The following is a 22,779-nucleotide window of genomic DNA, read 5'->3' on the forward strand; positions in this document are numbered from 1 at the left end:
TAATAAATTAAAGATCTCTATATTATGCTAATATGAAACAATCTCTTTGAAGTCTACAAGCATGATAACTGATCTTTGCAATGTGGGTTTCTACAAATTATGTGTGGCTCACAGTAATCCCACGCACTTGTCCAGTTAAACCTGCTCACCCCCCACCCCCCCACACTCACACACACGCAGACAGTGAGTGGTCCTCTATGCCCACCCAGGCTATGTTAAGTAGTGTGTAACTCTCAAATGAGATTAAGTGCTTGCATGTTTAGTCACACTACCAAAGTTATAGTGTGGTCTTACCTGCCGGACAAAGCTGTTGGAGGTTGTGTCAGAAGAGGTGCTGCCATCAGAGCGTTTAAAGCGACTCTTCCTCTTAGCGTACTTCCCCTGAGAGATAAAACATCACAAAGGGAAAGGAGAATGAAATTTGGAATGGTGTAAGATAGATGTGGACACACAGAGATACACACACACAGATACACACAGTCTGCACTCTATGTCCTGTCTCCATGTGCAGATATGATTAGCCATAATTACTCATGTCCACCAGTATGCCATGGGACCCCATAATCTGATTGGCCCAAGATATGCCCAATGGCCTGCCTGCCCTGGGCAAGACCTTATATGACATTCACAGGCGCTAGACTCCGTTACCATGGAGACCTGAAAAGGGCTAATTGGGTTTGGTGGCAATAAAAGACCCTGATGGAACTAGCAGCACTGTTGCATCCCTAACACACACACACACACACACACACACACACACACACACACACACACACACACACACACACACACACAGACAGACAAAGACACTTAATAAAGGAACATTATGCCATTGTTCTTCCTCTTTCTTCTGGCATCCTCCCACACCTTCTGTCTCTCTTTTGCTCATCATGAAATGAGCTACATGTAACATTTCTATGTGATTAGAAATGAGAGAATGCTCACTGTAGGCATACACTAAACCATAATCACAAAGTGGCATCTCTCACTACTAGGTTATCCTGTTTATACTGCATTTCTAAAGTGAGTAAAGCGCATCCCATCTACTGCCACCTCTGTAGAACCAGCTCAAACCTGGATATAATTTAGGATTCACATCATTTTAATATCACTAGCATTTAGCCTTTATTCAATTGCAGTTAGGTAAGATGTCTTAAGATGTTAATTACATATTTAAGTGCATATATTAAGTTCATATATTCTTTGTTTTGATGAAGGATTGGTAGATTTTAGTGCCTTATATGCATAAGAAGATCACATGTGAGAAAAGGCTAAGCAAATGTCAAGGGAGGGAGGAGGGATGCATCACTATGGTGATTAGGAACTTCCTGTTGAGAAACACCCCTTTGAGGCTAATTGGATAATTAAGAAAGCAGGGGCTGAAATGCAACAATGCTGGCAAGTATTTTAAGGTTGCACAGAAAATCCTCAGAACCTCTGGAAAGGAAGAGATAACCTAGAAGATGAGAGGAGTGGAGAGGAGAGCAGTGAGGGTAAGGCCCCACATGCAATATTACACATTACACTAAAACATGCTCTTTTCAGCCCGTGCTTAATTTTCAGAGCTCCCACACAACACACTGTGCTATATAGACAGATACAAATTTATTCAGAATTTCAAATTCCAAATTTCTGTTTGTAAAGGGTAAAAGAGGGTTGAAAGAGATCTGTCCAAAGGAAAATGCAGCATTTTCTTCATATGGCTTTAGGAATGTCCTCAGCATTCTCATGACCACAATCCCATCAATGTTCTAATACTGATCACACATGCACTTAATCCACAGCACCCCACCACTCACCCACCCACTAACACACACACACACACACACACACACACACACACACACAATACCAGCTTTATCATCACTACTACCTCCTCCTCACAGCTATGTATAGAGATGATTCAAATCAAGCACCCCAGTACACATCTCTGACACACACACACACACACACTTAGCTAACTTATATAAAATTGACAGCTGCTTAAACATGGGGACAAAATAGACATTGTTGAAATATCAGTATGTACTCTGAGCACCTATAATTGCTTATTTTGAATATAGAGATGAAGAGCTTGTGAAAGTGGAAGTGGATAAATGGATATACTATAGGTCAACTTTTTCAAGAGGAGAGAAAATGTGAATGAAGATGGACAAGCCAAGGCAGCAGGTCATGTTTATTAGGCTGTACAAAGTATATGATTCAGTGATTTTTAGTTACAGAAATACATCACATATGGCAGGATTCAGTGAAACATGGTCCTGAAGAGACACTCTACAATAATGGATATATTGCATATCCATTTCAGAGCCTACAGATACCATTTAGCCAAACCTGGGACTCCGGATGTGACAGCACAGAGGCAAGAGACCACAAAGCAGACAGTAAGATTTCCCCACTGTGTTCACAAGTAACATGTATAAGTAGCCTAAATGCTGATGTGTGTGTGTGTGTGTGTGTGTGTGTGTACATGCTCACACAAGGCCATCACACACAACTATACTTTCGCGAGAACACGTGGGTGTGGTAGTTGGAATAAGCAGAATACTGACATGTTTTTCTGTGGAACATTGCTGGAATCTCTGAATTTCAGTGAATATTACTATATTGAAAGTGCGATCACAGCAAGTGTAACTTGAAAATTTGGATAACAGTATGTTACCGAGAGACAACAAACGTATGCTCCGGGCACAAGATTTGATGTTTCGAATTAAACCGGCCATGAATAAGACATCAGTACAAAAGGTCAGTATAGTCAAACAAGAATAGCCTTTAGACAAGCAGCAGGTGTCACATAAGCAAAAACGAAAACATATCCTGGTTCACGCTATACAACACATTTATACAATTTATACATTTATATGTAGTCCTAAAATGTATTCACAAAGCGAATATATATATATATATATATATATATATATATATATATATATAATCTGCTCGATTTAATGCTATATCTACTAGCCTATATTGTCAAGCGCTATACTGAAAAGAAAATGATCACTTCTTGCAATTTCACCTTATACATCGTTGGTTTTTGTGTCCAAAAGCATGTAATGTTAGTATGGAAGTGAATATAACATCACTTCGCTTATACACCTTTATTCACAAAAGCCTGAAGCCACCAAATAACACAAAATCCGCAAATTTCGTTAATAATAGAACATTTAGATATATACATAATCTAGAGTACCATCCAAGGCAGCAGGTGTGGATTTCCTCGTTACATTTAGCTACGGTCTCCAACCGCGCGAGCGCTATTCTCTTACCTGCGCGTGAGATCCGTGCTGGTCGAACATATCCATCTGGATTTCCTGTGTTGAGGTGGAAGGCGTCCTGGACATACCTTTCTGTACCATTGATTTCAACTTTAGTTTCGTTGTCTAGTATTTCATTTACAATTTAATGTTATGTGTTTATTGTCAGAACATATTCATTTATTTGCACCGTGTTATGCCAGGTCGCTCTAGACACCGTGTTGCTTCTTGCCCCGTGCGGTCAATACGTTGAGCTCGAGCCTCCAGCTGTTAAGCGGACGGACCACGCCCCGCCTTTCTTCGTTTATCAATCTATCAGCCGGAATGGCGGCGGGGCTTCTAGATTCTGTTACAGAGATTGGTTTAGAGAGCAGACATTTGCACCTATAAGACTGGATAACCGTTTTGATGCTAATTCCCCCATCGTTCTGTGCATCACAAGACGCAGGCAATAAATTGCGTAAGCGGGATGTGGGCTAGTTCATTGTTTAACCCATTCATTGTTATGCTCGTCGTGGCATTTCTAATCCAGCTAAAAACCTAATGTGAGTTTACCAGATTAGACTAATTTCTGTTGGTTTAGTGGTCCCGTGAAAGCTTTGGTGGGGATATAGGTCAATGCCCACAACCAATCCGACCAACACATAAATTGCTACACACATTTGCTTGTTCAAGTGGATAGAGTGGGAGGCAATATCAAGGATATGCTTGATCGTTATTTTACAGTGTCAGTTGAAGATAAAAAGAACAAATAATTATGATAGTCGCTTTGGATGCATCTTACACACTATTTACTTCGCCCTCCTGTGGCGGCTAGATAAGATTCTCCTTGTTGCCTCTGATTTTTGTGCGCATGTAAGATGTACCATTTCGTATCTGTAAGTGGGGGGGGTCATATTCCAGTTATTGTCCGAGATATATTGTATCATGGTGTCTGTTATAAACACGATAGGCCACTATTAAAAAGGGCTAATTATATAACAGTAATGTGCATTTGCTTTATTACATGTAAACAAACAGTTTACATGTAAACAGTTTTCTGAAGCATTGCTTTAATTATGCCTATAGCTATCATAATAGAATGACCTCGGTGCCTCTTCAAACTGTTCACTACTGTGATTTGCGCACCTAACCTGCCGTAATGAGGTGAGAATCGATTGTTGTGAGATTATTTTATTATGAGATAGCATGTTTCAAGATTTTAAGGGACCAGATGTTCCCTAGGAATGGAGGTTCCTTGTAAATAACAGCTCTATGCAGCGTAGTGCAAGAACACAATTTTGTTAGGAAATTAGTTGTTAAACTGCAAATGACTGATAAACTATAACCCTGTCAAATTAATACCCCGTTGATCGGTCTTAAGTAAGAGTTGTATGTATGCTAAATTAATTTCCCGGCACAGACATTAACACCAAGTGATGCTTTTTAACCATAGTGTTTGTCCAGTCTCGTAGCATGTTGGGGCATGCCCTAAACCAGCTGGCTATCAAGGTAGACACGTAGATGACCGCGTCTCCGTTTAAACGTTATAGCTACGCTTTCGTTTTGCTTTGCTGTGTAGATGACATTCAAGAAATATAGTTTACTAAAAACGGGGTGGGCGCCTTCAGTGAGGTCATGTGTTAAATCTATGCACGACAATAGCTTTTTTTCTCAGTTTCTTTCAATCACAGTAACAAAACGAATAATCGTTAATTTGTCCAGATCACGACGAAGCCTTTTTGTATAATTTGTTATCGCTCAGGTTCTTTTCGGAAACCAGCCCTTAGGCGTTAGTTTATAGCATCTTGATGCGTCAGTTACAAGAAAAACAACAGGATACAGAACAGAAAAATAACAGAATGGCCAGGCACGCTAACTCTAAAGACATGATTCTTCTGCACAGTGAGAGGGGAAAGGACCCCCCAGGGACACCAGAGGGACACTACATTTGTAAAGAGAATGGGTTTGTGTAACATAAATTCAAAGCTAAACTATAACAGAAGCTTCTAGAAATTTACCTTTTTTGAAAACGTCTGTGAAATTACCCGTATTTATGCATAATAATGAATGAGACCTATTTAAGATAGGTCTACTACACACACAAAATTTTACATGGCGTCTTCACTGAACTGGTTTAAAGAACCAAACTCATTGAAATGTACTGGTTTGCATGGTTCTCCTGTTATCTCTAGCATGCTCAGGCTTTCAGAAGAGGCTGGCCTCCAGCGTCCTGCGCTGTGGCAAAAGAAAGTGTGGCTGGAATCGAACGAAACGAACGAACTTGCCAACGCAAACTCCCGTAAGCGGATCGCACCTCAGCGCGTCTACACTGGAAGCCTGTAATGGCTCGATGGCGTGAACCCAGACTGTAGTTACGTATCGTTGCGCGCACACGTTCTGCTGGTCTATTTCCTCTGACAGGACAATAAATCCGTAAGATGGTAAAGGACGGGCTGATCATTAAGAAGCCAGTGACGGTTCACTCCCGAGCCCGCTGCAGTAAGAACACGCTGGCGCGGAGGAAGGGCCGGCACATGGGCATCGGTGAGTGCCAGCGTGCTGTTGATTGCATAGGACTCAAACGTGGCAGCTTTCAAGTTATTATCAGTGTTGATCATGATCTTGGTGGCTACGTATAAAAAAATTATAAATTAGATGAGGTGTAATACATAGGAAAGTAGACACAATTTTATTCATGTAAGGCACGAATAAATTACATATTAAATGTATAGTATGTTCCCATTCATTTAATAAAAATAACAATTTACAGAGTTAAATGTACAAATACTGTAGCATTGTTGCTTGTACCTTTTTAGAAAAAAATCATTTGGAATATTTAAAATGGGTTCTTTATGTTTATCTGGATCATGCATTCGAACTGTACTATGAATTTGAGAAATGTTCTTATTCCTTTATTAGGTTTCTTCAGAAAATTGAGACAGTCATACCATGATTCTTCTGATAGTGATTTAATCTCCATTTCACCAGATACCTGCCATAAGAGGCAGACATATCTGCTTGTTCAAAATGTGAACGCTTGTAGTAACCTAGTTTACCCATAAATTTGATTAGAAAGGATAACAAAACTCATTCCCCCATCTAGTGGTCATGAACTGCAGGTTCAAGTAATGCTTTTCTTTTGCCTATATCAATGGTTGCCATGACGATCTCTGCTAGGGAGAACAAATTTAGCTCACAGACTGATAAAATGGTCTGCTGCAGGGTGTTGAGTAAACAGGCAGATTCTAATGTAATAATCACAGAGAAAGAAAAGATTGGAAAATGGCTTAGAAATTGCAAGGTGAGTAATGGTGTTAATACACACTCTTACTTATAGCTTCTGTAAAGGATTAATAAGACATATTTCTAAGATGTAGAATCCCAAGGTGAGCTCCTCCAGTTGCTTAGTCAACCATCTGGGCTGCTGCTCTCTGGTTCATCTAGAAGTAGATTTTGAGAAGTTGATGTGATTGCATTTGGCAAGTCCCATGATGTCAAAAAAAGCCTAGACTCAAATCAGTTGATACAGATGTAGGTTCAAATCTTTCAACTGGTTAAACTGATTTCAAATTCTTAACATGTCCTCTCAGGTACCACAGTCTTTATTTAAAAGCAAAGGGCTACGTGTTTAAGAACAAGCGCATATTAATGGAACACATCCACAAACTCAAAGCAGATAAGGCTCGCAAGAAACAACTGGCGTAAGTGTTCACATCGCATCCCATTCCATGTTGCTGGAATAAGACTGCTTCTGTACAACATACAGTGTCAGATTGAAGGGTTGAGGCCTAGTTCAGGAACTTCTAACAGTGGTTGAAGCCTGAACCTGATCTTTGCAACACATTAGGAATACACAAGCACAGTAAAGTGCTGGCGTTTGGAAGCTGAGATTTTTTGAAGTATGGTCAGACATGGTGGATGCAGTCCCTGTAGCTTTTTTTTTTTTTTGCCATGCAGTGACCAGGCTGAGGCTCACCGCTCAAAGACAAAAGAGGCGTGTAAATGGCGAGAGGAGAGACTGCAGGCCAAGAAGGAGGAGATCATCAAGAATCTGTCCAAAGAAAACGAGACCAAGAAATAAAGCTACTCTAATCCTACTGCTGTTCCTCCTGAAATCTCTGTCCCTGTCTGCCTGTTCTCTTGTCTGGTTAAATGTGATTAAAATAAATCAGACTTGTACAGACTTAAAATGTTCTTTCCTGTCATCTGTGGATGGATAATCTTGTATAGCACACCTAGAACTCACATGGACAATGTCAACCTCAGTCCCATACAACTCCTAGTCACTCTGCACTTTATTGCTACTGCCACGTACAGTAGCAAACACAGTGATATTTAACATCTTACTGCATACTGCACACTACCGACACACCCCATGGTTATGGTTATACTTATGGTTTCATATATATTACATAGGTTGTTTTTACTGTATGTTATAGTGTGTATTCTAAAGCATACAATATGTTTGATATATGTATGATAATGTGTATAGTGTATATAGTGTATGATTATGAGTATATTTTGTGTATTTAATGAAGCACTGATGTAAGAGGACATGCACTTAAGATTTTCACCCACCTCCACTTTTACGTAAGTAATGTGACTATAAAAGTGCTTTTATTTTGAAGTAGTACACAAAAGCAGTGCTGGGAATGTGGACAAAGGCCTCTCTCTGGGGAAATCCAGGGCATGTCTGTCCGGTTGCGGTCTGTCTGAGGGTAATCATGTATGCAGCATCTGGATGGAAACTGGGCCCATGATTTAATCAACAGAGAAAGGCAACATAAATGTTCACAGTGTATTAAACAGTAAACAAGTGGCTTGGGAAGAGAAGAGAAAGCAAGAGCTTTGATTTATGCAGTACAAAGGGCATGCCAAGTTTTTAATTCTAAGACTCTTTAGCTAGATTGTCTTAACCAAATAACATTTAAAAAAAAGCGGATGAAAGGTGAGTAAATCTATTATGTAAGCACATATATTGCATTCACATGAGTTATGTGACTTCTGACTTTTTTTTAGTTGTCAAGGAGAATGTGTTCTGATACCCCAACCCCTCATGGCAGGGCTGGGTCTGAAGCATTCCATTTCGACTGTTGGCATCCTTCACAAACTGCATCCAGACACCAGGGAGAGGGAAGGAATAAAGGAACCAAAATCAAAGTAGTTTTTATGTTTGTCGCCATCAAGTGGTGGTTTTAAACAGGAATCATGGAATTTCGAGGCGTCATGTATGTTTCCAGCTATGATCTATGACTTTATATGTACTTAGCTCGTTGTCACTTCGAGTTAAAAATGAACCAGTATTGCGTTAAAAGGGTCATGGCATGCTACAGCATGGCACACATTTAAAAAAAAAAGATGTAATTTACAATGAATGGCTGTTTCATTATTATGCAGTATATTAGTGAACAGAAATTTAGCTTTTATAATTACAAATAAACTGAAACTTTATGTCTATAAGCACTGCCAGTGACTTAAAACAGACTCCCACAGTGAACTCACCCCCAAATCTGAGGCTGGTTCCACCGGCCAAGAAGCAGTGAATTGACAAAAGGGGGCAAAGAGAGAGGCCCTTTTAGGGAGCTCTGTTGCCCGGCTGGTTTGAGCTTTGGAAGGTCTTTGATTCAGAGACAGTTCTCTAACTGTTTATACTTGGCATTTTACAGTTAGTTTACAGTCTGCACTTATCCTGTTGCAATTGCATAACAGGAAGATGCTTGTATACTCCGTGGCTGAGCATGCGTGTATTTCAAGGACACATGGAGGGCTCAGTGGCTGTGAAATTGTTTGGAAAGTAACAAATGGTAGAAAAGAAGTGGTTGGAACCAGGATTGTGGCTGCAGATGGCTGAAAACCTGCAGACTCTGGACCTGGATTGGAGAGCTTCCAGGGGTGCTGTCCAACAGGCCATTAGAGATTAAAACAATTAGGCAGCACTCACATGCGCGCAAGCACACACACACACACACACACACACACACACACACACACACACACACACACACACACACACACACACACACACACACACACAGTTTTCCTGTTTAGGCTAGATTAACTGTTATTGTTTATTAGCTTTAATATCTTCAACTAAACAATTGTGAGTTTTTGTCCTTATTGTCTTCATGATTTGTTTATATTTAACTGAATGCATTTGTATTCATTCCATGACTTCTTCTGTTTTCTTTGTTGGTCAACTTGTAACATGTACAATCTGTAATGTTAATTAACAAGTGTCATATTTATTGACATGTGGTGATCTTTTGATCTTTCTTAATATTCCACTCTGTAAACATACCACTCAGTAAGCATTCCAGGGTAAATATGTCATTGCAAACTGCCTATAAATAAAATATACAACCTATACAGATTGCACAAAATACATGACTTAATCTTGATCACTGCCAAGTTTCCCAAATATACTTTTGCTGCAGTGTATCACCTCCCATAAAGATTTTACTAAACGAATTACATTATAATAAATAAATAAAAAACGAAAAAAGAATCAATAGGGTTTCTATAATCCTTAGGGGATGATGTTGAACCCTCTGAATAACACTGTGTTTCAAAGGTCCATCAGTGTGAAGAGAAAACTCTAGGAGGATAAAGTGCTATCTTTAGTTTTGAAGGGGCTGAGGAAAGTCTGATTTAGTTATCTTTTTTGTGTGTTACTTGGCAGTAAAAGAGTTTTAATGAATTTCGTGTTTTGTCTTTGTTAACCTCTGATTGCTCATTATTATGTTACCAAGATGTCATGGGGTTCGTTTATAGGGGAAATTAAGTGGCAGCTTTGATTATGCAACACAATATGACGTATCCCTTAAGAATCCTTCAGGCACTGAGCACATTCATTTAGCATCACATGAACACACAGGAAGTGGTCTCCTTTGAGTAAACAGACCTCTCAGACATCCTGATGAGCATTTCTTGATTCTACACTGTTTGATCCTAATATGAAGACGGGAAATATTGGGAGAGGGGCAGATGCACGAAGACAACCGATACTCTGTGCCCATAATCATCTTGACTTATTACACACTGATATGCTCATTCTTTCTCTTCCTAGATACCATATGTGTGTGTCCCGAGGGTGGGCGGGGGGTGCTTTTGGGTGCAATAGTCACACAATACAACATTTACCAAAATGATCAGTGTTAGTGAGAGGAATTCAAACAGCAGAGATAGAGGATCCTTCTTTAAACAGGATGGCTGCTTTTATGTCAGCATTCCAGACTGAAAATAAGAAGCACATGGTGCTTCTACTCCTTATGAGCTATTTGATATTTTTAGGCTTTTATATAATTGTTTTATAATTGTTTTATAATGTATATAATTCTATAATTTATACAATTCTATCATTTACTATAATTGCTGACCACATACTCTAAATACTTGGAGGCTAGAGTAGAATAAATATCATTATGATTGTGCATTGTATCTGTGAGCATGGGTGAAGGACCACACAAGCCCCCCCCCCAAACTTTTACTTTTCCTCTGTGCTTTGATTTGTTGATGGAATGTAATTTGTCATGTCTTTATAAGTTTTATGGCTGCATTTGACCCATACATTTTACATGTGTAAGCCTGGTGGGTAAAACGGACAATGGCAATCTCTTTATTGCCTTTAGTTGGAAAGTGGGCTTTTATTTTGTTGAAAGGTCTTTGTTATGCAGTCAGTTTGACTGCAGTGTGCATGTGCAATAAACCCTTAGCCACGTGAGTAGGCGTACTCTTGCTACATGCTTGCTACACAGTAGACTACAACATCCTCATCTCCTCTCACTTGAAGCACTCTGTTGGCATTAAATATATTTTTGTGGAGTAGTTCAGATGTGATTTGACTGACAGAGGTTGGTCTGTTTTTGTGATTTTGGAGTCCCTCAGGGTTCTGTTCCCAGGTCTTTCCTATTTTCACTTTATATGCTTCCTCTAGGGTCCCTCATTACAAAATATGGAATTTTAATGTTATGCATAGGACAATTAAATTTATCTACCTCTGAAACAGAAGGATAGTTCCCTAAAACAATTACTGAAATGCCTTGAGGACATAAACACTCGGAAGGCCTTAAATTGTTAAATTCTAATGAAATTAAAACAGAAATCCTGATTTTTGGCCCCAGAAGTGCTTGTGATACCCCTTAGGAATGACCTCCCTTTACATGTTAGTCTGGACCCTACATCATTTGCTTTAAATCTCATCATAAATCTTATTTTTATCGCGTGGCTTTTAAGTCAGTGGGAGACCTGCTCTTGTTTTTATTACAACTTTTATTTTATTGTGTTGCTATCTTCTATCCCTGTTGTTTATCCTTTGTTGTTAGTTTAAAATGGTCTTTGTGTCTTATTGCTCTGCTTACGGTTGTGGCTTATTTGACTTTACAGCATAAGACAAAGAAGGTTGCATACAGCTGTGTGTGTGTGTACATACAGAAACGGTGTGTGTTAAAATCAAATCTCAAACTTACAAACTGTTGGCAAATCTTGATGGGACTGATTTATTTATGTCCCTATTCCTGCTGTTTATCCTTTTCAAGTATCTAGTGGTAACAGTGACTCTTGGCTGAAACTCTGGTGTTGATGGGTGTGTGGACATGCTGAGAGCTTCTCAAGCCACAGGCTTCCAACTGATTGGGCAATGGTGCTTGTGCCAGGTGTTCACTGACCGCCATTGGCTACTTTTTGCAAGGAAAAAACAGTGCTCTCAGACACGCATGCTCTCCCTCTCAGTCAAGAGGGACTTCCACAGTCTAATTTAGTCCCAAGCACTCATATTACTGAACCAGAAGAGGAGGGGCAGAGGAGGGGCAGAAGGGGAAAGGAGGGCTATAGAGTGGGAGGGATAAAATGAGGGAGATGGGGGGAGGTGGTGGAGAATGCAGAAGGAGCAACAGCTTGTGATTTCAGGAGAACAGAGCCAGGCCAACTCCTGAAAGAGGAAGAGCAAAGATAGTGACAGAAGAGAAAATACAGTCTGAGCAAGACAGAGAGAGAGAGAGAGAGAGAGAGAGAGAGGCTCAGGATAAGAGAACAGGATGGGGTTGGGGCTGGAGTGTGAAATGGAGAACATGCTTTAGCATGGGTATGTGCAAGGGAACAGGACACGAAAGAATCTTTTACAAAGATAAGTGGGAGAAGGGAGAAGCCGAAAGCTAGAGGAAAACAGTGAAGCAGTGATAGGGAGGGAGGGAGGCATGGATAGATAGAGTACAAGACATGTTGGAATAACAAGAGACAAAGAAGAGTCTGAATGACACAAAAGGAATAGGCAGAGTGGGAATGAAATAACGGGGAGATGATATGATTCATTGGCATGTGTGTGCGCTCACGCACATGTATAAATGTGCTTACACGTCTGCATGCTGGAGAGACAGTGGTCTGGAGACTGAGGGAGTCATTTAGAGATCCCTACAGAAAGAGAGAAACCGTGTGAGAAGGAGTGAGAGACAGCGTATATATGAGGCATGAGGACTCTCTTCAAAAAGCTGCTGACCATTCTCTTCTTCCTGGCCTTCTGCAGGTTGCTACTCTGGCTCTGCCCCAGTAACAGGTGAGTGCTTATGACCATGTATGTGTGTTTGAAATTTAATATTTTACTTCTGCCAACACACAGTTAATCATCTATTATACAAAATTAGACACTCCCTTCCTTCGATTTAAATATGAATACATCCTAGATCAGAATGTTGTAGTTCTGATGTAGTTTACAATAGCTAAATCTTTTTCTATTGTTTTGTAATCAATAATCAGAATTATTGACATGGTCATTTTAAAATACTAAACACAATGAGTATTTTTCATAAAACCTTTAAAATGATTTGCTTATTCATTCTTATACATTGCATTTAAAGGGAATTTTAACCAAAAAGACTTGCATCATTATTTTAAAAATGATCTACACAATGAGCAAATCTACATGCATTTTAAAAACAAACCACTATTTTAATTCTTAAGAACTTAAGTTTTTTACTTCCTGAGTGTGGACTTTGCATTCTACTCTAGTTGATTCTTTGTTAAATACCAGTATTTTCTACTTGACTGCAAGTCAAGTACTCATTTCAAAACTAATATGTGCTTCATTCCTATTTCCTAAAAGTGGCTGTATCCCATTTTTAGAATCTGAGTCAAGTGACAAACAGTAGTAGGTGATTCAGAAAAGGTCAAAAGAATGCAGAAGGAAGCAGCTTGTGAATAACTAGAAAAACAGCCTCATTACCATGGCTTATTTTGGTGTTGTTGAGAAATTAGTTTGGAGTGTTACTAAATGGAGGCTTAACAATAGAGGCTGCCATGGGTGCAAGGAGAAGAAACTGCGGAAGAACAGGAAATGTTTGTGTCAAGGAGAGTAGAGAGTTAGTTGTCTGTGATGGGAAGGAGGTTGGAAATATGGCTTATATTTTACTCCAAGAACCATCTGCATACCATCCCCATAACTACTGAATAAAAGTCACTCGGTCTTCACATCACTTTGAAGGTATATAGGGGAAAATAAGACCTCTATTATTCTCTGCATTAAGCTACATTTCAAACGAAGTCCATTTGTTTCACAGAGATCTCTAACTCTTATTGATCTTCAATCAACCATAATTTATGAAACAAAAATGTCCACTAAAAGACGGGAAACTCAAATAATTGAAACATACTGCCATGACACACCCATGTTTGATTATGCACCCCCCCCCCAAAAAAACCCCCAAAACGAACAAAAGTGTAGTTAAGAGGGAAAATAAAGAACAAAGTAATGTAATGGAGAAACACGGCAAATGGCAGTAACATATAAAAATCTAAGAAAGAAGAAAGGATCTCAAAGTATTACAGAAAATGCAGAGCACCTGCTCTGGTTCACAAACCCCATTTGTTACATGTACTAGTTAGTAACAGCAACTAAATATAAGCAAGCAACCTAGAGATATACAATAAGTAATCACTTTACTAGGTATACCTACTCCTACAGACGTACAAGAGTGCCATAGATTTCTTTTTCAAAGTCCGCTGGTACTTTGCTGTGTCACCCTTTACTGGTATCATTCAATGCGCGCTTTGTTTTTTTTTGTTGTTGTTGTTTTTTTTTTACCAAAGAACAAGTTTTAGCTTGATACATTTGCTGCAATATATACATTTAGACGGACACACATATACATATATAGGCAAATGATTTTAAATAAATCCTAGCTCTGGAACTTGAACATAGAGTCCTGTTTATTTGCACAAGGATGAAAAAATAAACCGTAGCAAACGATGCCGCGTTCCGGCGGCTTTGGCCTCGAGGTCTGCACTCCTGTATGCAATTTAACTTAATACCGAATACATTTCAGTATCATAGCCAATTGTACAATTCAACGCATCTATCGTCCCATTTGTAAAATTATGCTAATTACATTTAAATAAAACTGTGATTACATATGTCCAAAAGTCTGCGGAAGCCTGCATTCCAAATGGACTCTGAAGTTCGCAGAAAGTGTGCATTACCCACCTAACGACACACCTCGTTTTTGTTCTTTCTGGGGAACGTACATTTTAAGTGCGAAGAAGACCGGATAGGAAAACCCGAGATACGCAAACCGCTAAAACAGAAATTCGCATATAAGCAGACTGCCAGAAACCACGCGCGGGTATAACCAATTTTTATTACCCACCCCGTAGACAACGCTCGACCCCGCCCCAACCCGCCCCAGCTGCTATATTAATAAACACGAAATATTCAGACGTCACCTGCCCTGTTTTAACAACATTTCTATAAAAAGACCACTGGGAACACTGTACAAATATGCAGCATGGAAGCCATGTTAGCTTAACGTCTGAATGCATAGAACTGATCGTAAAGGGTTTGGTTGCCTATAGCTATAGAGTAGATATAGATGTACAGAATATCTATACAGTAGATGTATCTAAAGAGTAGATAAACTGGCAACTAAGCGTACCCAACTATTAATCTAAGTGGGAGCACGGAATTACACTGCAGAGAAAAAGGCTGAGTGCGCCCCTCCCCCCACGGGACTATGTGAGTAATGGTGCACTTTAAAAACGTTCTAAATTAAACTCATTTAATTTACTGAACATTGAATAAAGGTAAATGCATATGTTGCAAAAAAATTGTAGATGTGATTAGTCTGTGACTCAGGAAGGATAATCGTCATCTCATTATTATATTAACACATTCTGTCTACAGAATTTATGAGAGCTGAAAATAAACTTCCTTTCAGTTTATTTGAATATATATTTTAATACTGATCTGTGCTGTTTAGGGTATTTTGAAAGGGTGATAGGTATTCTGAATTTTATATTAGGTTTTGCCCATGGATGTTTACCATCAATTTTCACAACAATGTTTCTCTGTATCTCTCCCCACAGTGACGGAGGTGCTAATGGCCGTGTAAAACCTGAAAACTTAGATTCCTGCAAAACCTGCAAGTGAGATATTACAACACAGCACACTATCTGATCTTCAGCTGAGAGCTTAACCGGGAGTGAATAGAGACAGGGTTTTCAGTTGAAACCCAACAGAAGCATGTTTCAGTGCTGCTAGCAAAACATGTCTAAACGTACAGTTTCACAGTCACTTCAGGCCATCACTGTCACCTGTACTGCTCTCTCAATTTCTGTGCATGTGCTTTTGTTTGCCAGGGAGGTTGAACTGATTGACCAGTTGTTACAGCGATACTCTTCCGCTTGGAGAAAGAAGGAGGCCAGCTATAAAAAGTTCAGGTTAACAAATACGCATGAACACACACTGTAGACTGTTTACTGTTGTGAGCAGCAAGCCTGTTGTTTGGGTTTTAAACTGTGCTTGAAATATTAAGTAAAATCCAGTGGATGTCTCTAGCCTTCTCCAGCCATCCTTCAGAAAGAAAATTAAATATAATTTTCTGAACCAAACTCTAAACTTTCCAAACTTTTAGGTGATAAAACATTTTGAGACAAAGATAGAAAATATTTTCTCTCAAAGTAAAAAGGCTTCTCATATGCTTTTTTTTGATACTAAAATGCATAAACTATTTATTTATTTTATAATTTGCTTATGAAGATATTTAAGGTTAGTTTTTTTTCCACAAATGACTAGAAAACAATTAAATAATTTCAGAGTAAAATCTGAAGTAAAGGGTTCTTTCAGGTCACTGCTAAGCAGCAGGTGCCATGCCATATCTAAGGCCGTGGTCACACAAGAGAACACACCTGTGGGGTCAAAGGTCAGGTATGATGGTGAGAAGAGAAAGCCACTGCAGGTGACCCCAGAGCTCTTCAGTACATTTACCAAGGTAGGGTGTGGGCTTGCGTGTGCATATACTAATGGTAATGAGTTATTCATGTGGAATTCAACAGTCTGTAATGTGCACGTGTGTTTGTGTGTTTAGGAGCAGCCCTTTGGAAATGCCTCAATGGAGACATGTGCTGTGGTGGGTAATGGAGGAATTCTGATTAACAGCAGCTGTGGAGGAACCATCGACTCTGCCAAGTTTGTCATCAGGTGTGAAGCTGACTCAGTGATGTAGTAAATGTATTGACTACAGCACATAGCTGGGGGAAAAAATTAAAACCCAGCTATGTGTTGTAGCAAAAAAAAAAATCTATTAAATTAGTCTGAAATGCCTTGACTTATATTAGCCATTAGAACTACTGTGTGTGCTCTCACTTGCTCCTTGTTTTATCTCAGGTGTAATCTTCCTCCACTGGGAAGTGGATATGAAAGAGATGTGGGCAACAAAACAGACCTTGTTACGGCTAATCCCAGCATCCTCTTGGAGAAGTAAGACAGCGTTTATATCGTTGTATGTGTGAGAGATGTTTAGGAATAAAATTATAAGCATGATTCTGTGTGTATATAATCTCAGTCTGAACTGCTTCTCAAATTCATAATGCACTAAGGCATAGATAATGTTTGAACTGTGACCTCAGTTCAGCTGAGTTAAATGTGCTAAATGCAAATAAACAAACAAAAAACATTTCAGTTTTTGACCACACCACCTTTCCAGCTTTTCATTTTTACTCTATTTCAATAAGCAGTCAAGTTTACATGGTCTTACACATTGAACCCCCTAACCACAGGGGTCCAGCTAAAGCACTGTTGAATATTCATATTAATTTCATTACATTCAGTTAAACACCATTTTTAAAACCTCAGCGTGCTTTCATAATAACAGTGATGAACTACATTCACATGGAACCAGTCACAGTGGTTAACTGTTTCATCTGAACACAGTATCAAGCAATTTATCAAGGGAACATAATCCCTGGCTTCTGTTTCTACAGCAACAGACACTGCATATTTCAGGCCTTTCTGACCCATTCTGATCTATAACCAGCATATAAAGGAGATCTTTCCACAGGCAGCTCATTGAGGTTCTTACTAACCTTTTAAAAATGTAATTTCATATTTAAAGCTATGAAACACAGTTGGTGTTAATTCCATAAGATGTATTGATCAGTGGTTTTCAGCAGCAGTCATGGGCCCCCTGCCTTGGGCAGGCTCAGGTTCACCCTGCTCTATTACACCTGATCCAGCTCAGGAAGGGCTGGATGATGAGCTGATGAGCTGGATCAGGTGTGCTAGAGCAGGGAAAATTTGAAACTGAGCAGTGCCGTAGAGCCCCAGAAGGGGAGTTAAGAGCCCTTGGTATAGGTCATCTGATATTAGCCATAAAATGAAATGAGATTTTAAAACTAAATGAATTTAGAATAATGGAAAAATTGTATCATTGTTATTAAGGATTTCAAGATAATATCAAAGCGGTAGCCAGAGAAATCTAGGGATTATAAAAATGGTTTCAGTTGGCAGTGGTGGCAGTGGAGGGAAATGGTTTTCCTGGCATCCTGCACTCAGGCCTGGGTCCTGAAGTGAGAAGGCTAAGGCCAAGCATCCCACAGTACCCTGTCCTCACATCTCCCTCTGCCCTTCCCCAGGTTCAGCGGGCTGATGGAGAGGCGCCGCCCATTTGTGGACAGCCTCCGCCAGTATGGCCGCTCCCTGCTGCTGCTGCCGGCCTTCTCATATGGCCGCAACACGCCCCTCTCGCTGCGTGCTCTCTACGCTGTAGAGGACCTGCAAGTTGACAGAGACAGTGCACCGCGATCCGTCTTCCTCAACCCAGAGTACCTAAGTAGCCTAGCCCAGTTCTGGCAGGGCCAGGGCCTCCGCACGGTCCGCCTCAGCACCGGTCTCATTGTAGCCAGCTTGGCACTGGAACTGTGTGCCAACGTCCACCTCTATGGCTTCTGGCCCTTCAGCCTGCACCCGCGTGACCATTACCTGCTCACTAACCACTATTACGATGACCAGCAGAGCAAGAAGAACGTGCATGCCATGCCAGCTGAGTTCGAGCACCTGCTGCGGCTCCACTCACAGGGCATCGTCCACCTGCATCTGGGAAAGTGCCTGCCAGCTTGATCAGAGAACAGCCCCAGCTCACCAGAATAAGCCAGGTTTAATGGGCTGATATAAAATGTAGTACAAAGCATCAGAAAGGGGGTGACACCCTTCGTCAGCAGGCCAGAACTACTACTGCAGAGAGCCAACGCTATGGGACAAAGTCTGCTTTTCACTGCTGCCATGAAAAGAGGCCTGAAGGGATGTGTATGTGGAGGGTATGTGTATGCGGAGTGAGCATAGGGTAAAGCCTCTGGGAGCCCTAAACCTAAGGAACTGACATGAAAACACTTTTACTGTCTGTATAGCCAGCCCTAAATTCCAATTTATTCCAAAACTAAATTCTAATAAGCTATACACACACACACATACACACACACACACACAAAAAAACATGTTCCTGAAAATTCCTGGGCCAAAATTCCTCTCAGGTCAGCTATCACATAATTATTTAAAACATTTTACATAATAATAATTTAACATGTAGTTTTTGATATGCAAACATAAATAATAGAGTGTATATTTCTTATGCAAACATATGATGAAGTGAGGACATCTAATGAAGTGCTTACTGAATTGAAGGAGATTAAGTGATCTACTATTTAATCGTTATCATACTGTGAGAAAAAAGTTATCATTTACATTTTCAAATTTCAGAGGTAATGGTGGAGTTGCTGTGGTAGCAGAATAGACTTGCTCCCATATCCTCAGTCACATATCTCATATAGGATGTGAGCTCTGAAAGCCAGAGCTCAGGTGAATTAGGGGGCACGTGTATGGGCTTTCTTGTCTGCCCTGACTCAGTGTCACGGAAATTCTGTAGCCCACATTGAGCTCCAGAGAGCCACAGCCCAGCCACAACGCTTGGCCTGCCTCTTCATTGTGATTGAACAAGTGGCCTCTAATGAATACCTAAATCTTTTAGTAACAAGCTTTTCCCACAAGTGCATTGGTGATTAGAGAAGAGCTCTCCAAATTAAATCATGCATACATCACAGAGTACTGTTTCGCCTGCTCACATTTAATTCATCTTACTTCATAATCAAGTGCTGTGTTCATGGATTAATCAAAAAGGGCTGGTCACCATGCACATACAAGATATCATCACACTAGGATGCCTGCCTGCTAGTGTCCAGATCTCCCTGGGCAACACTGTTCAGAGCAAATTTGCACTAATTGTGATGTGTACTATACAGGCTGTTGATATCACATTTCAGAGTTGAATGGGGCTATTAATAACATTTACAGTACTTGACAGATGCTCTTATCCATAGATGTACTTATATTTTGCAGTTTCTATGCTCACTAGGAGTCAAACCCATAACCCTGGTGTTGCTAGCATCTTGTGCTTCCTGCTGCTCTACCAGGTGAACTACTGGAGCAGAACTAGGTTGAACATGTTCCAAAACAAGAACTCAGATTAGTTGTGTCCAGCATCTGTAATGCATTGCTTCTGAGAGTTCCTGAACACACACGCACACACACACAAACACACACACACACACACACACACACACACACACACACACACACACACACACACAGAGACAGAACCACTGCAGAAGGAGCGGCACATGTTGATGAATATAACATTCTTGGCTTCCTTACTGAGACTGAATTTAATTAGTGTGATGAGGTCCAGAGCATTACTCCCTCAGTTTCTCCCTAGAGTCAGCTCTTAATGGCCCTCCACCTCCCCTTCTCTGCTGTTTGTCACATGACTCTGGAGCCTAGAAGTCTTCTGGTGTAGTTTGTTGCAGAGCTGTATCTGGTCAGAGGTGCATAGTGAACTGTGGTGCCTTTTTAGCAGTTGTGAACTTTGTAGATTCCCTGTTATGTGCTTTATGGATCTCAAACCTCATAACTATCAGATCAGCAACTTCTAGTTAGACTAGAAACTTGTGTCTGTGGTTGGTGGGTTGCATAAGAACCCCTGTCACCCCCATTCACATAATGGAGGAGCACTACACTTTAAACTCTTGCCCTACTTCATAATGATTTGCCAACCTGAGCACTCTGTTTGATTAAAAAAAAAAGCCCCTTCCTATGGGAACATGCTTAACCTCTTATTGTCAAAGTGTAGGGTATAAGGCAAAATCCTGAAACTAAAGATCCGGTGATTGAGTAAGAGCAGTTATGTTTTTATTATTCTCCCCATTCCATTGTTATTTAATCAGAGGCACAAAAGAGCCTCTTTGAGCAGCCATACCAGCCTTCCTGCATGGCTTGAAAGACCTACAGGAAATTCATGTTTCACAATCCAAAATAAATACAGTTTATCTTAAATACTCGAAAACAGGCATATGGAATTGTAAAAGACACTAATGGGTTTAAAAATCACAGGAAACAAAAGGTCAGTTCTCAATTACTATATGAAAGAGGTTTTTATCTTGTTAACAAGCACTGTTGCATGACCTTCTATGCTGTTTCCTCCAGGAGAGGTTGCAGGGCCTGAGAGTGAAAGATAGAGCGGGGTGGGGGGTGCATGTCTGTGCTCAATTATGGTCTCAGATCTCCAGGGAATGTTTTGTTCTACTTATGCCTGTTTAAATAATTTCCTCTCTGAACCAATTTGTTTTGGAGAACACAGTTTAATACTGCAGATATATTATTGTTCCTCCATATTTGAGTAAAATCAATTAGAGGCCTGGGCGTTTGAAGGTAGCGCACAGGCTTGTGCTCATCACCAGAATTTTGTGTTTTTCTAGACCCATACTGATGTTGTGAATCTTGCAATCTTGCTTTTATTGTAAGGGCCACGGCCTCTGTCACTAGTGGGGCTTCTCTCATGGGTGGGGTTACAATGCTCCTCTAGCCCATCAGCTCATAACCTATATCCACACAAAACTATTATTTATATACATATATGAAATAAATGTGAACATAATGTTTTGCCAAATGCGCTACTATTATGTGAAATGCAAAATTTATATTTTGTTTTCATAATTTATATATGCAGTAGAACTTTACAAATGCCTTATTTTAATAATATCAAAACAAATTACATGCTATAATTCATTAAATAATGGCAAAGTAAACTTTATGATGTAATGTGTTGACCATTCTAATGCAAACTGACAATACTGATTTGCTACTTTGAGACTCCTCATATATTATTTTGTAATTCAATATTTTGTGTGATAAAAACAAAAATATCCAAATCAGGACCACTTTTCTCAGGTAATGTGAGTTAAACACATGACATTTGTGTTGGCATACCATAAACCAAATAATCCATATTTGTTAGGGGCACAGGTGTTACTATTTAAAAGACCTTTGTGGCATCACAGCAATTTAAAAAAATCAAGACTCACGATGCTTTAGTTATTCATGAGCACACAAAGAGGCTGAGGTGGCAGTGTGGGCAGTGGTAGCTTGGTGGTTGAGGTACTTGACTTGTAATGGGAAGGTTGCTGGTTCAAGCCCTGCCACTGTTGGGCCCCTGAGCAAGGCCCTTAGCCCTCAAGTTGTACCCAGTTGTAATTGTAAATTGCTTTGTGGGGGGGGGAAAGGTGTCAGCTCAATGCTGTAAACCTTTAGGTACATATATTAAACTAATATACACAGATTTAAGTATAATATAGGTATAAAGTACTGAAATGTAAGTAAACAAACAAGACTAAAATTAAAATGGTATGAGATTGACACTTAAAACATTTTGAGCAAAAGGTTGTGAACAGGATATTTACACATTTCAGTTTCATACAAGAGTTTCTCAGGCAGAAAAAGCCCCAATTTTACAAGAATGTTTCCTTTTGAATGAAAAATGTCAGCATTTAGGAACACACCTGACAACTGTAAGATTTTTGTCGGGATGTCTGACCCTTGGTGTTGGTGGTGGGGCTGTTTGGGGGGGAGCTGTTTGGTGATGATCACTGGATTGAGGAAGTGGACCAGTAAGGAGAGCAGAGAAGAGAATGGCGAGGATTCCCAGAATGCTGTGTGTAATTTTGCTTACTTTATTTAGTTTAAATTTACAGTTGAAATTTTTGATTTGTATGTATGTTTGATTTAGTCTCATCATGTATTTTGTTTGTTTAATAAATGTTGTAGGTGTGTCCTATGCTCATGGTGATATGCGTGTCCGTTAATAACATTTACTGTTTTGCTGTGTGTGAGCCTTGGGAGGGGTTTTGCCATCACAGTAAAATGATTTTCCTTGAGCAGAAATGTCTTGGCTTT

General features: G+C 39.9%; 2 protein-coding genes and 1 long non-coding RNA gene across 10 annotated transcripts in view; 2 read left to right on the forward strand and 1 right to left on the reverse strand.

Annotated features, from left to right (window-relative positions):
• The window catches only part of cacnb1 (calcium channel, voltage-dependent, beta 1 subunit), a 34,959-nt gene extending 31,307 nt beyond the window's left edge, over positions 1-3,652 (reverse strand). The window contains exons 1-2 of one of the 2 annotated variants that reach the window (XM_081711211.1): positions 3,270-3,652; positions 295-381 (exon numbers count right to left, since the gene is read on the reverse strand). In XM_081711211.1, coding sequence (XP_081567337.1) covers positions 295-381; positions 3,270-3,359 — 177 coding nt within the window. In that variant the 5' untranslated portion in view covers positions 3,360-3,652. The remainder of the gene's footprint in view (positions 1-294; positions 382-3,269) is intronic. The other variant, XM_081711210.1, reaches the window with a different exon arrangement.
• A 590-nt stretch (positions 3,653-4,242) lies between these two features.
• LOC113580211 (uncharacterized) lies at positions 4,243-7,429 on the forward strand. 6 transcript variants are annotated; one of them, XR_014122795.1, is made up of 5 exons: positions 4,247-4,403; positions 5,143-5,202; positions 5,432-5,783; positions 6,830-6,940; positions 7,197-7,429. It is a non-coding gene; the product is annotated as an uncharacterized LOC113580211 (long non-coding RNA). The 6 variants fall into 6 exon arrangements; XR_003410951.3 differs by lacking the exon at positions 4,247-4,403 and having other exon boundaries at positions 4,410-5,202; positions 5,432-5,538; positions 5,661-5,783; XR_014122794.1 differs by having other exon boundaries at positions 4,243-4,403; positions 5,143-5,783.
• Positions 7,430-12,095: 4,666 nt separating this feature from the next.
• st8sia6 (ST8 alpha-N-acetyl-neuraminide alpha-2,8-sialyltransferase 6) lies at positions 12,096-22,760 on the forward strand. Of its 2 annotated transcripts, none has more exons than XM_027014610.3 (7): positions 12,096-12,786; positions 15,588-15,647; positions 15,861-15,935; positions 16,348-16,492; positions 16,589-16,701; positions 16,888-16,980; positions 18,135-22,760. In XM_027014610.3, the coding sequence occupies exons 1-7, from the start codon at positions 12,701-12,703 to the stop codon at positions 18,616-18,618; spliced, it is 1,056 nt and encodes a 351-aa protein (XP_026870411.1). In that variant the 5' UTR covers positions 12,096-12,700; the 3' UTR covers positions 18,619-22,760. The 2 variants fall into 2 exon arrangements, with proteins under 2 accessions (XP_026870411.1, XP_026870410.1); XM_027014609.3 differs by having other exon boundaries at positions 12,097-12,786; positions 15,861-15,941.
• Positions 22,761-22,779: the final 19 nt, after the last annotated feature.

This window comes from Electrophorus electricus, chromosome 3 (assembly GCF_041902795.1).
Source record: "Electrophorus electricus isolate QZ-2024a chromosome 3, ASM4190279v1, whole genome shotgun sequence".
Lineage (NCBI taxonomy): Eukaryota > Metazoa > Chordata > Actinopteri > Gymnotiformes > Gymnotidae > Electrophorus > Electrophorus electricus.